Consider the following 13,378-nt stretch of genomic DNA (forward strand, 5'->3'; position numbering starts at 1 on the left):
ACATGCTAAGCACTCACCATTACCAATAACAGAGGCTACAAAACATGCTAACCTCTCACCATTACCAATAACAGAGGATACAACAAAACATGCTAACCTCTCACCATTACCAATAACAGAGGATACAACAAAACATACTAACCTCTCCACATTACCAACAACAGAGGCTACAAAAAAACATGCTAACCTCTCACCATTACCAATAACAGAGGCTACAAAACATGCTAACCTCTCACCATTAACAATAAGAGGTTACAAAACATGCTAACCTCTCATCATTACCAATAATAGAGGCTACAACAAAACATGCTAAACTCTCACCATTACCAATAACAGGGGATACAACAAAACATGCTAACCTCTCACCATTACCAATAAAAGAGGCTACAACAAAACATGCTAACCTCTCACCATTACCAATAACAGAGGCTACAACAAAACATGCTAACCTCTCACCATTACCAATAACAGAGGCTACAACAAAGCATGCTAACCTCTCACCATTACCAATAACAGAGGCTACAACAAAACATGCTAACCTCTCACCATTGGCAATAACAGAGGCTACAACAAAACATGCTAAACTCTCACCATTAACAATAACAGAGGCTACAAAACATGCTAACCTCTCACCATTAACAATAAGAGGTTACAAAACATGCTAACCTCTCATCATTACCAATAATAGAGGCTACAACAAAACATGCTAAACTCTCACCATTACCAATAACAGGGGATACAACAAAACATGCTAACCTCTCACCATTACCAATAAAAGAGGCTACAACAAAACATGCTAACCTCTCACCATTACCAATAACAGAGGCTACAACAAAACATGCTAACCTCTCACCATTACCAATAACAGAGGCTACAACAAAGCATGCTAACCTCTCACTATTACCAATAACAGAGGCTACAACAAAACATGCTAAACTCTCACCATTACCAAAAACAGAGGCTACAGCAAAACATGCTAACCTCTCACCATTACCAATAACAGAGGCTACAACAAAACATGCTAACCTCTCACCATTACCAATAACAGAGGCTACAACAAAACATGCTAACCTCTCACAATTACCAATAACAGAGTCTACAACAAAAAATGCTAACCTCTCACCATTACCAATAACAGAGGCTACAACAAAACATGCTAACCTCTCACAATTACCAATAACAGAGTCTACAACAAAACATGCTAACCTCTCACCATTACCAATAACAGAGGCTACAACAAAACATGCTAAGCACTCACCATTACCAATAACAGAGGCTACAAAACATGCTAACCTCTCACCATTACCAATAACAGAGGATACAACAAAACATGCTAACCTCTCACCATTACCAATAACAGAGGATACAACAAAACATACTAACCTCTCCACATTACCAACAACAGAGGCTACAAAAAACATGCTAACCTCTCACCATTACCAATAACAGAGGCTACAAAACATGCTAACCTCTCACCATTAACAATAAGAGGTTACAAAACATGCTAACCTCTCATCATTACCAATAATAGAGGCTACAACAAAACATTCTAAACTCTCACCATTACCAATAACAGGGGATACAACAAAACATGCTAACCTCTCACCATTACCAATAAAAGAGGCTACAACAAAACATGCTAACCTCTCACCATTACCAATAACAGAGGCTACAACAAAACATGCTAACCTCTCACCATTACCAATAACAGAGGCTACAACAAAGCATGCTAACCTCTCACCATTACCAATAACAGAGGCTACAACAAAACATGCTAACCTCTCACCATTGGCAATAACAGAGGCTACAACAAAACATGCTAAACTCTCACCATTAACAATAACAGAGGTTACAACAAAACATGCTAACCTCTCACCATTACCAATAACAGAGGCTACAACAAAACATGCTAACCTCTCACCATTACCAATAACAGAGGCTACAAAACATGCTAACCTCTCACCATTAACAATAAGAGGTTACAAAACATGCTAACCTCTCATCATTACCAATAATAGAGGCTACAACAAAACATGCTAAACTCTCACCATTACCAATAACAGGGGATACAACAAAACATGCTAACCTCTCACCATTACCAATAAAAGAGGCTACAACAAAACATGCTAACCTCTCACCATTACCAATAACAGAGGCTACAACAAAACATGCTAACCTCTCACCATTTCCAATAACAGAGGCTACAACAAAGCATGCAAACCTCTCACCATTACCAATAACAGAGGCTACAACAAAACATGCTAACCTCTCACCATTGGCAATAACAGAGGCTACAACAAAACTTGCTAAACTCTCACCATTAACAATAACAGAGGCTACAACAAAACATGCTAACCTCTCACCATTACCAATAACAGAGGCTACAACAAAACATGCTAACCTCTCACCTTTACCAATAACAGAGCCTACAACAAAGCATGCTAACCTCTCACCATTACCAATAATAGAGGCTACAACAAAACATGCTAACCTCTCACCATTACCAATAACAGAGGATACAACAAAACATGCTAACCTCTCACCATTACCAATAACAGAGGCTACAACAAAACATGCTAACCTCTCACCATTACCAATAACAGAGGATACAACAAAACATGCTAACCTCTCACCATTAACAATAACAGAGGCTACAACAAAACATGCTAACCTCTCACCATTACCAATAACAGAGGCTACAACAAAACATGCTAACCTCTAACCATTACCAATAACAGGGGCTACAACAAAACATGCTAACCTCTCACCATTACCAATAACAGAGGCTACAACAAAACATGCTAACCTCTCACCATTACCAATAACAGAGGCTACAGCAAAACATGCTAACCTCTCACCATTACCAATAACAGAGACTACAGCAAAACATGCTAACCTATCACCATCACCAATAACAGAGGATACAACAAAACATGCTAACCTCTCACCATTACCAATAACAGAGGCTACAACAAAACATGCTAAGCACTCACCATTACCAATAACAGAGGCTACAAAACATGCTAATCTCTCACCATTACCAATAACAGAGGATACAACAAAACATACTAACCTCTCCACATTACCAATAACAGAGGCTAAAAAAAAACATGCTAACCTCTCACCATTACCAATAACAGAGGCTACAAAACATGCTAACCTCTCACCATTACCAATAACAGAGGCTACAAAACATGCTAACCTCTCACCATTACCAATAATAGAGGCTACAACAAAACATGCTAAACTCTCACCATTACCAATAACAGAGGCTAAAACAAAACATGCTAACCTCTCACCATTACCAATAACAGAGGCTACAACAAAACATGCTAACCTCTCACCATTACCAATAACAGAGGCTACAACAAAACATGCTAACCTCTCACCATTACCAATAACAGAGGCTACAACAAAACATGCTAACCTCTCACCATTACCAATAACAGAGGCTACAACAAAACATGCTAACCTCTCACCATTACCAATAACAGAGGCTACAACAAAACACGCTAACCTCTCACCATTACCAATAACAGAGGCTACAACAAAACATGTTTACCTCTCACCGTTACCAATAACAGAGGATACAACAAAACATGCTAACCTCTCACCATTACCAATAACAGAGGCTACAACAAAACATGCTAACTTCTCACCATTACCAATAACAGAGGCTACAACAAAACATGCTAACCTCTCACCATTACCAATAACAGAGGCTACAACAAAACATGCTAACCTAACACCAATACAAATAACAGAGGCTACAACAAAACTCGCTAACCTCTCACCATTACCAATAACTGAGGCCACAACAAATATGCTAACCTCTCACCATTAACCTCAAATAAAAGGTGACATTCTGTACTGTCACCTAATATGAAACATTCTATCTCAAATCCAAAATGCTGGAGCATAGCACCAAATGTAAAATGTAAGCTTCACTGTCCAAACACATATGGTGTGGACTATGTGTGTCTGGTAAACACATGTGGATCTGGTGAACAGTTATCACTTGTTGACCAACTACAGGAATACTGACCTCAGAGTCTCCAGTTTACAGTGGGGATTCCCCAGTCCAGCAGAGACCAGCTTCACTCCTGAATCCTTCAGGTCATTGTTACTCAGATCCAGCTCTCTCAAGTGTGAAGGGTTTGACCTCAGAGCTGAGACCAGAGAAGCACAGCCTTTCTCTGTGACTCCACAGCCTGACAGCCTGCAACAAGATCATCATGACTTCACAAACACACTGTTTATTTAACACCAGTAGTGTAGAAGGACAATGATATTCATTTCTTCCTGATGATAAGTTCTTAAATGTCATTCTATTTACTCACAGAGCAGCTCTGGAGGCTTTGACCACTGGCAGCAGCCTCAGAAGACCTTCCTCTGATCTGGAGAATTTCTTCAGGTCAAACACATCCAGCTCCTTTTCTGAAGTCAGCAACACAAAGACCAGAGCTGACCACTGTGCAGGTGACAGGTTGGGTTTTGAGAGACTTCCTGAGCTCAGGAAGCTTTGGATCTCCTCCACTAGAGAATGGTCATTCAGTTCATTCAGACAGTGGAACAGATTGATGCTCCTCTCTGGAGAGGGATTCTCCCTGATCTTCTCTTTGATGTACTTTACTGTCTCTTCATGGCTCTGTGAGCTGCTTCTTGTCTTTGTCAGTAGACCTCGTAAGTGCTTCTGATTGGACTCCAGTGAGAGTCCCAGAAGGAAGCGGAGGAACAGGTCCAGGTTTCCCGTCTCACTTTGTAAGGCTTTATCCACAGCACTCTTGTAGAAAGAAACTTCAGACTTGTCTCTGTACAGCAGAGAAAAGATACTGGACTTTGTTTGCAGTTTGTCCATGAGATTCTCATTGTTGTTGATGAATGAGAGGAACACATACACAGCAGCCAGAAACTCCTGAATGCTCAGATGAACGAAGCAGTACACCTTGTCTTGGTACAGAACACATTCCTCTTTAAAGATCTGTGTGCACAATCCTGAGTACACCGAGGCTTCATTGACATCAATGCCAGCCTCTTTCAGGTCTTCTTCATAGAAAATCAGATTGCCATTCACAAGCTGTTGAAAAGCCAGTTTTCCCAGTGACAGAATGCTCTCTTTATTCCAGTGTGGACCTGTCTCTTCTTCCCCAAGATACTTTTCATCCTTCTGTTTGGTATAAAACTCCACAAGGTGTGTGTACATCTCAGTCAGAGTCTTGGGCATCTCTTCTCTCTTATGTTTCAGCATGTGTTCGAGGACTGTTGCAGAAATCCAACAGAAGACTGGAATGTGGCACATGATGTGGAGGCTCCTTGATGTCTTTATGTGTGAGATGATTCTGCTGGCCAGGTCCTCATCACTGAATCTCTTTCTGAAGTACTCCTCCTTCTGTGGGTCATTGAACCCTCGTACCTCTGTCACCTGGTCAACACACCCTGAAGGGATCTTATTGGCTGCTGCAGGTTTGGTAGTTATCCAGAGGAGAGCAGAGGGAAGCAGATTTCCCTCGATGAGATTTGTCAGCAGAACATCCACTGAGGTTGACTCTGTGACGTCCCAACAGATCTTGTTCTTCTGGAAGTCTAGGGGCAGTCGACACTCATCCAGACCATCAAAGATGAACACAACTTTGTACTTGTCATAGTTGGAGATTCTTGATTGTTTGGTTTCCATTGAGAAGTGATTGAGAAGTTCAATGAATGTGTGTTTGTCCCCTTTCATCAAATTCAGCTCCCGAAAAGGGAATGAAAACACAAATTGGACATCCTGATTTGCTTTTCCTTCAGCCCAGTCCAGAATGAACTTCTGCACAGAGACTGTTTTTCCAATGCCAGCGACTCCCTTTGTCAGCACAGTTCTGATACGTTTGTCTTGTCCAGTTAAGGGTTTGAAGATGTCGTTACATTTGATTGCAGACTCTGGTCTTGCTTGTTTCCTGGTTGTTGTCTCAATCTGTCTCAGCTCATGTTCATTATTGACCTCTCCTGTTCCACCCTCTGTGATGTAGAGCTCTGTGTAGATCTTATTGAGAAGTGTTGGGTTTCCTTGTTTAGCGATCCCCTCAAATACACATTGAAACTTCTTCTTTAGATTAGATTTGAGTTCACGTTGGCAAATCATAGCAAGCTCATCTGAATCTAGAAATAACACAGAGGATATTAATATTACGTCTGTTTTAATAACTACAGTATTGTAGGACTGTTATAAAGTTTTAAATTATAATCATTTATTCTCTTAACTGACTGTATAATTGTGTAAATATTTTCATAATACATTACAGACTGGTGTGACTGATTATATTATTATTGGTATTATTGATGGTATTATTAATGTTGTCTCTCTCTCTCTCTCTCTCTAAATTAATCAACACAACACATCCCTGCTGCTACTTGATGAGGTCACTAGGTGTTGTGTTAAGGCTGCTACAATATCATTGAGTTACACAGCTACTTTTGCTGTACTTTAGCTACAGCTTTTAAATGTTATAAAACAGCATTCAACACGAGGCAGACAGATCTTACAGTTCTCCAGTGTGTCAGCGAGCTCCTTCTGGTTCATTTTCCTCAGGACGTGCAGTGTGATCTTCAGAGCCCCCTCTCTGGCACTGCTCTCCTGCTTCTCATCTTCAGCATCCACCACTTCCTCATCCTGCTTCTGACTCTCAAAGCATTCTGGGAGTTCTGGACTAAGAATCCTCTTGAACATCTTCAGCTCGTTCTTCACAAATGTCATCATTTTCTCTTCAAGCAACTAAAATAAATCAAGTAAATAAGTTAATCAAGAGAAGAAATGCTTTCTCATTAACACATTAATGAATGATTGACAGATCAACTTTACTTGAGGTAAACAAAAACAAATGTACATAACAGGATCACATACACTGAATATAGAGTCCAGGTCTGTTTGATGACTCTGGGAAGACTGACCACTGAGAATCTCTGACTCTGATCTCTCCTGTTGGTTTCTGTGGACAAAACATGAGATTACAGTACCCACACACACACACACACACACACACATACACACACACACACACACACACACACCACACACACACACACACACACACACACACACACACACACACACACACACACACACACACACACACACAGGGAGGGAACGTTGTGTTTGTTTAATTAATATTGTTTTAGGACTATGAAAATGGACAAAAGTATTAGCCTATGGATTATGAAAACAACAAAAAGAAATGTGAAAATGGGAGAGGAGAAATGACTAGAGACAGTGTTGTTTAACTCACTGACCATGACCCATGAGTTCTTCTTACCTTTGTTCAGTAGAAAAGTCTCCCTCTCTAAACTCTATAGGATGATTCATAGACCAGTCACTCTTCATGGACACACAGCTGGGAACAGGGGAGTCTGGTCTCTCCTGCTTGATTGGACTTCAACACAACAGAGACAAACATTACATCTCTCATCTACTCTGAGCTCAGATGGGAAACAAGAAGAGTTCTGGATCAGACAGACAGACAGACGGAGATAGATACAGACAGACAGACAGACAGACAGACAGACAGACAGACAGACAGACAGACAGACAGACAGACAGACAGACAGACAGACAGACAGACAGACAGACAGACAGACAGACAGACAGACAGACAGACAGACAGACAGACAGACAGACAGACAGAGCTCAGATGGGGAAACATAAGAAGAGTTTAATTCCAAAACGCTACATATCCATTTTCAGAAATGTTGGTAAATTAGCTTTTATTGTTTAAACCTGTTAGGGCTAGGGTGCAGTATTTGCACGGCCGGATTAAAAAACGTACCCGATTTAATCTGGTTATTACTACTGCCCAGAAACTAGAATATGCATATAGATAGAAAATACCCTAAAGTTTCTAAAACTGTTTGAATGGTGTCTGTGAGTATAACAGAACTCATATGGCAGTCAAAACACTGAGACAAATCCTGACAGGAAACTGAAATCTGATGTGTGGATATCACTTCAAACATTTGCCATTGAAACACACAGGGGCTTGCGATTCATTTAGCACTTCCTATGGCTTCCACTAGATGTCCCCAGTCTTTACAAAGTGTTTTGAGCCTCCTACCATCAAAATTGACTGAAAGAGAGGATGTTTACCTTGGTCACAGGAAATGGGCCATTACCATTGTGACGTCGGCGCCCATGGGTACTCTCCCTTTTTGAAACGTTTTGAAAGACAATGCAACCGTCCCAATGGAATATTATTGAAGCCCTGGATGAAAAAGCCCCTAAAGATTTATGTTATACAACGTTTGACATGTTTGAACGAACTTAACCTGTTAGGGCTAGGGGGCAGTATTGACACGGCTGGATAAAAAACATACCCGATTTAATCTGGTTACCACTCCTACCCAGTAACTAGAATATGCATATACTTATTACATATGGATAGAAAACACCCTAAAGTTTCTAAAACTGTTTGAATGGTGTCTGTGAGTATAACAGAACTCAAATGGCAGGTCAAAACCTGAGAGATCCCTTTACAGGAAGTGGCCTGTCTGACCATTTCTTGAACTTCTTTTCCATCTCTATCTTTTACTAAGGATCTCTGCTCTAACGTGACACTTCCTACGTCGTCCATAGGCGCTCAGAGCCCGGGAAAAAACAGAATGTCGTCATCCCAGCCCCAGGCTGAAACACATTATCGCCTGTCTCAAGTGGCCGATCAAGGGACACTGGGCTTAGGCGCGTGACCCGACCGCCCCCGCCTTTGTGATTTTTTCCTGTGTTTGCCGAAAAGGAGATTCCCGGTCGGAATATTATCGCTTTTCTACGAGAAAAATGGCGTAAAAATTGATTTTAAACAGCGGTTGACATGCTTCGAAGTACGGTAATGGAATATTTAGAATTTTTTGGTCACGAATTGCGCCATGCACTACCATTTCGGATAGTGTCTGGAACGCACGAACAAAACGCCGCTATTCGGATATAACGATGGATTATTTTGGACCAAACCAATATTTGTTATTGAAGTAGCAGTCCTGGGAGTGCATTCTGACGAAGACAACAAAAGGTAATCAAAGTTTTATAGTAGTAAATCGGATTATGGTGAGTGCTAAACTTGCCGGGTGTCTAAATAGCTAGCCCGTGATGCCTGGGCTATGTACTTAGAATATTGCAAAATGTGCTTTCACCAAAAAGCTATTTTAAAATCGGACATATCGAGTGCATAGAGGAGGTCTGTATCTATAATTCTTAAAATAATTGTTATGCTTTTTGTGAACGTTTATCGTGAGTAATTTAGTAAAATCAACGGCAGAGTTCGGTGGGAATGCTAGTCACATGCTAGTCACATGCTAATGTAAAAAGCTGGTTTTTGATATAAATATGAACTTGATTGAACAGAACATGCATGTATTGTATAACATAATGTCCTAGGGTTGTCATCTGATGAAGATCATCAAAGGTGAGTGGTGCATTTAGCTGTCTTCTGGGTTTTGGTGACATTATATGCTGGCTTGAAAAATGGGTGTCTGATTATTTCTGGCTTGGTACTCTGCTGACATAATCTAATGTTTTGCTTTCGTTGTAAAGCCTTTTTGAAATTGGACAGTGTGGTTAGATTAACGAGAGTCTTATCTTTAAAATGGTGTAAAATAGTCATATGTTTGAGAAATTGAAGTAATAGGATTTCCAAGGTATTTGAATATCGCGCCACAGGATTAGACTGGCTGTTGCGTAGGTGGGACGCAAGCGTCCCACCTAGCCCAGAGAGGTTAACACAACAAGGTTGTGAAATTGCCATAATATTATTATTATATTTAGCCAGAATAAGCGTAATAACGGTAGACTTAGGTTAGCCATGTGTCAACAGGGGGGATAGTAGAGCAGGTTCGGAAACACTTTGTGGCCTATTGGATAACGAACTACTTAAAAAAAAAACATTTTTTATAATAGATAAGTATATTAAATGGGAAGAAGCGGTCCCAACTTACTGGGTGGACACGATTAGGGTAGTTGGTTTACTAGGATCTATCTCTTTAAATAATAGATTACATTTTAGCTGATCAGGTAAACCATATAGAATGCCAGAGTTAGGGAGGCCAGAACAGGTAGACATAGAAGTTGAAGATATATTAACAGAACACATGGTTAACCAAACCCGTATGTCCGCGACTTTGTGTCCAACAGGTGAATTACAGGAGAAGATGATTCACTCAATCCAACCAGGAGACTGGGTGTGGATCCAGTCCCTGAGGAGAAAAGAACTGGAAGCAGCCACGGTGAGAGGGCCCATACCAAGTGTTCCTGGTAATAGCCTTCGCAGTGAGAATAGCTGAAAGAGCAACCTGGGTTCATATCACACATTGCGGGAGGGTAAGACACACTGACACTGTCGAACAATCACAGAGTTAGGAGAAGAACCGAATACCAATAAGGTTCGGGGGTTACCTCTCTAACGAAGATTCCCTAACCCGCCCGATCCTCACTGTGTGCGTTCATAGAAGTGAAAGTGTGGTTTGGCCTCTAGCCAGTGATATATTCTCCGGGAGGGGGTGGGGCTTTACAGGGGTACTGGTCAGTCTGAGCTGTCTGATTGTGGGAGCCATATTCCTAATACACCATGAACCACTCGAGAAGTCAGAAAGTGGTAACTTGACCCATAGTGTAGAAGATGAGGAGTTTTTATGGCCTAGGTACAAAAGGTCACTCGATCTGGATAAAAAGGAAGTGAGAGTAGAGGTAGGGAAGGATCTCAATAGAGTTCTATGCAGACCAAATGGGGTCCCTAACCCTCCTGGCAGTCTAGGACTCGGACTTCATGGGGAAGATATCTGTGTAGATCCCGGTGTAACTCATGGAATCAGGTTATAGCTCACACAGAGAGAGAAGGCTATGTCAATCCACACACCCAATATAGAAACAGATGGAGTATAGTGAAGGCCAGTGTTTTTGACTGCAATCCAGAGCAAGGGAAGTATTGCTTGAAGATAGGAATGACCATTAAAAGCATAAAGAAAGAGGATTTAGGGTTATGGTATGTTGGCCTTGACCAGACCATTGTCAACACTGCGGTACCATTCTGAGTAGTAGAGGTTAGGACATGGAATTAATTTACCAAGGGGAATGGCCTGTATGGTAAAGCTGTTCATGAAGGCAAGGAAGCCAGACAGTTGCACTGATCTGCATTATCTGTATCCTATGTGCCCATTAGATCCAGACTTCCCCCTTTCACAGTCGCAGGAGGAGACTATTATTGTGTGGCTCGACACAACACACACGGATGGAACGTAGGGGAAGTAAGAACATGCAATAGGACAGAGAATGTTACAACTGACAAGACAATGAGGGACCTGACTGGGTGGTTGATTTCCGAGGACTTTAGTAAGATAAAAAGGCCGAGAAAGGATGTCTGGTGATTGTGTGGAGGTATGAAGCTGTGGCCAAACCTGCCTGCAAAATGGACTGGTATTTGTGCATTGGTACAGTTAGGCATGCCCTTCACCCTTATACAACACAAAGACCTAGTGTCAGGTGAAAGAGAGAGGAGGAGTGCTCCGTCAGGGTCCTTTGACGATAGAATTTACATTGATAGCATTGGGGTTCCAAGGGGGGTACCTGATGAGTTTAAAGCTAGGAATCAGATATGGGCTGGATTGGAATCAAGTCTTTTTTGGTGGTCGACTCTCAATAAAAATGTGGATTGGATAAATTACATTTATTATAACCAACAGCGTTTCATCAACTATACCAGAGAGGCAATTCAAGGGTTAGCAGAACAGACAGCTGCGACCACTTTGATGGTATTGCAGAATAGAATAGCTTTGGATATGCTTCTGGCTGAAAAGGGTGGTGTGTGTGTGATGTTCGGATCTGAATGCTGTACTTTCATCCCTGAGAACACAGCTCCAGATGGATCAGTGACCAAGGCCCTGGCCGGTCTAAACAATTTAGCTCAGGAGTTAGCAGAAAATTCCGGGGTGGACACGGCACTCACGGGATGGTTTGATAGTACGTTCTGAAAATGGAAAAAGGTTGTAATCACTGTTTTCACCTGTATGACTGTGTTGATATTATGTGGTTGTTGTTTGGTCCCTTGTGCGAGAGGTCTCATTTCCAGAGCTCTGGAGAGATCGATGACGGAGCAGATGGTGAGATACGGACCGATTCCAAGATCAGAACATTGGGATGACAAATACCTACCGCCGAGCCTGTTGGAGGATTCATTCAATTACGAGGAGCCCATGTTAGACGAGACCATCTTTAGGGTTTAGGAAGACTGTTTCTCTAAATGAAGGTCATAGCAAAAATCCTAATCCGAAGAGTTTTGACTGGACATAGGCTTAGAACAGTCATTAATAAGTATGTAATGAAAATACATGTATTCGTTTTCTTTGATCTAGTTTGATTTTGTGTGACATTTCTGAATCCAATAAAAATAGATGTGTTATAGTGTATGTGAAATATTTAGCCAATAGGGTGGATTGTAGTGGAAATAATATGATTAAAGGTTTGACTAAAGGATTTCACCCTGAAAAGGTATAACCGAGTGATTATAAGATGAATGTACTAATGTGTGTGTGTCGGAAAAGTTGAAGCTTAATGATTTAGCAATGTAAGCAACCAGACAGCAGACAACTTGTGACCACTGTGAAACTGATAACAGGAAGAAGGTCTCCCCACCCAGGGAGGGGAGAAACCTTTAGGCTTGCAGTAGATTATGTAACATGGGGCAGGATATGATACGCAATGTATGAGATGGAGAAGGCTTGTAAATAAGCATTGACAGTGTTAAAGAAGAGGAGGGGCATTTGTAAGGGGTATGACATATGGTATGACCAAATGTCAGGTATAAAAGGCTGTGTACATTGTATGATATTCAGAGCTCTCGTAAATAAACATTCTGACCAATTGTAGGCTGGCTCTCCATCTGCTTCATTCAACCAGAATCTTACACCCTCTGGGGGGCAGACTGAGTAGTTTAATTGAAGTTCGGTTTATGAACATTGGGAACAGAATTCCCATGACAATTTGGTCCTTCAAGCCGGATTCCAACATCTGTCCCTGTCTTCCTAAGGTAACACGCCGAAAACCGTGCACGGGCAGGTCATTGACTCGTAAACTGTCCTGTCCCCTGAAATTGGGGTTCCATATCAGGCCGGTAAATATCTAAGGTCGACAGGGACGGTGACGGAATCGAACCTACATTGCTTTTCCCAGCCTACAAGACAAAGGTCAGTAAATCTTTATTTACGCGGATTTGGGGGAATAATACCTATGATTGCATGTAGTGGATAAGGGAGTTAGTGTAGTCTAGGTGTTAATTGGGGCTAGGTGGGACGCTAGCGTGCCACCCGTGGTGCACTCCATCAACAGCAGGTGCATTTCAAGAGCGGCAAATTTGAATCCAAATAAATG

General features: G+C 41.4%; 1 protein-coding gene across 1 annotated transcript; it reads right to left on the reverse strand.

Annotated features, from left to right (window-relative positions):
• Window positions 1–3,737: 3,737 nt before the first annotated feature.
• LOC145866067 (NACHT, LRR and PYD domains-containing protein 3-like) lies at window positions 3,738–6,745 on the reverse strand. Its single transcript, XM_082970932.1, has 3 exons — window positions 6,523–6,745; window positions 5,611–6,138; window positions 3,738–3,742 (listed from the first exon to the last, which is right to left on the reverse strand). Exons 1-3 carry the CDS (start codon window positions 6,734–6,736, stop codon window positions 3,738–3,740), a joined length of 747 nt encoding a protein of 248 aa, XP_082827058.1. The 5' UTR covers window positions 6,737–6,745.
• Window positions 6,746–13,378: the final 6,633 nt, after the last annotated feature.

Source organism: Salmo salar, unplaced genomic scaffold (assembly GCF_965601325.2).
Source record: "Salmo salar unplaced genomic scaffold, fSalSal1 ptg000129l, whole genome shotgun sequence".
In the NCBI taxonomy this organism is placed as follows: domain Eukaryota; kingdom Metazoa; phylum Chordata; class Actinopteri; order Salmoniformes; family Salmonidae; genus Salmo; species Salmo salar.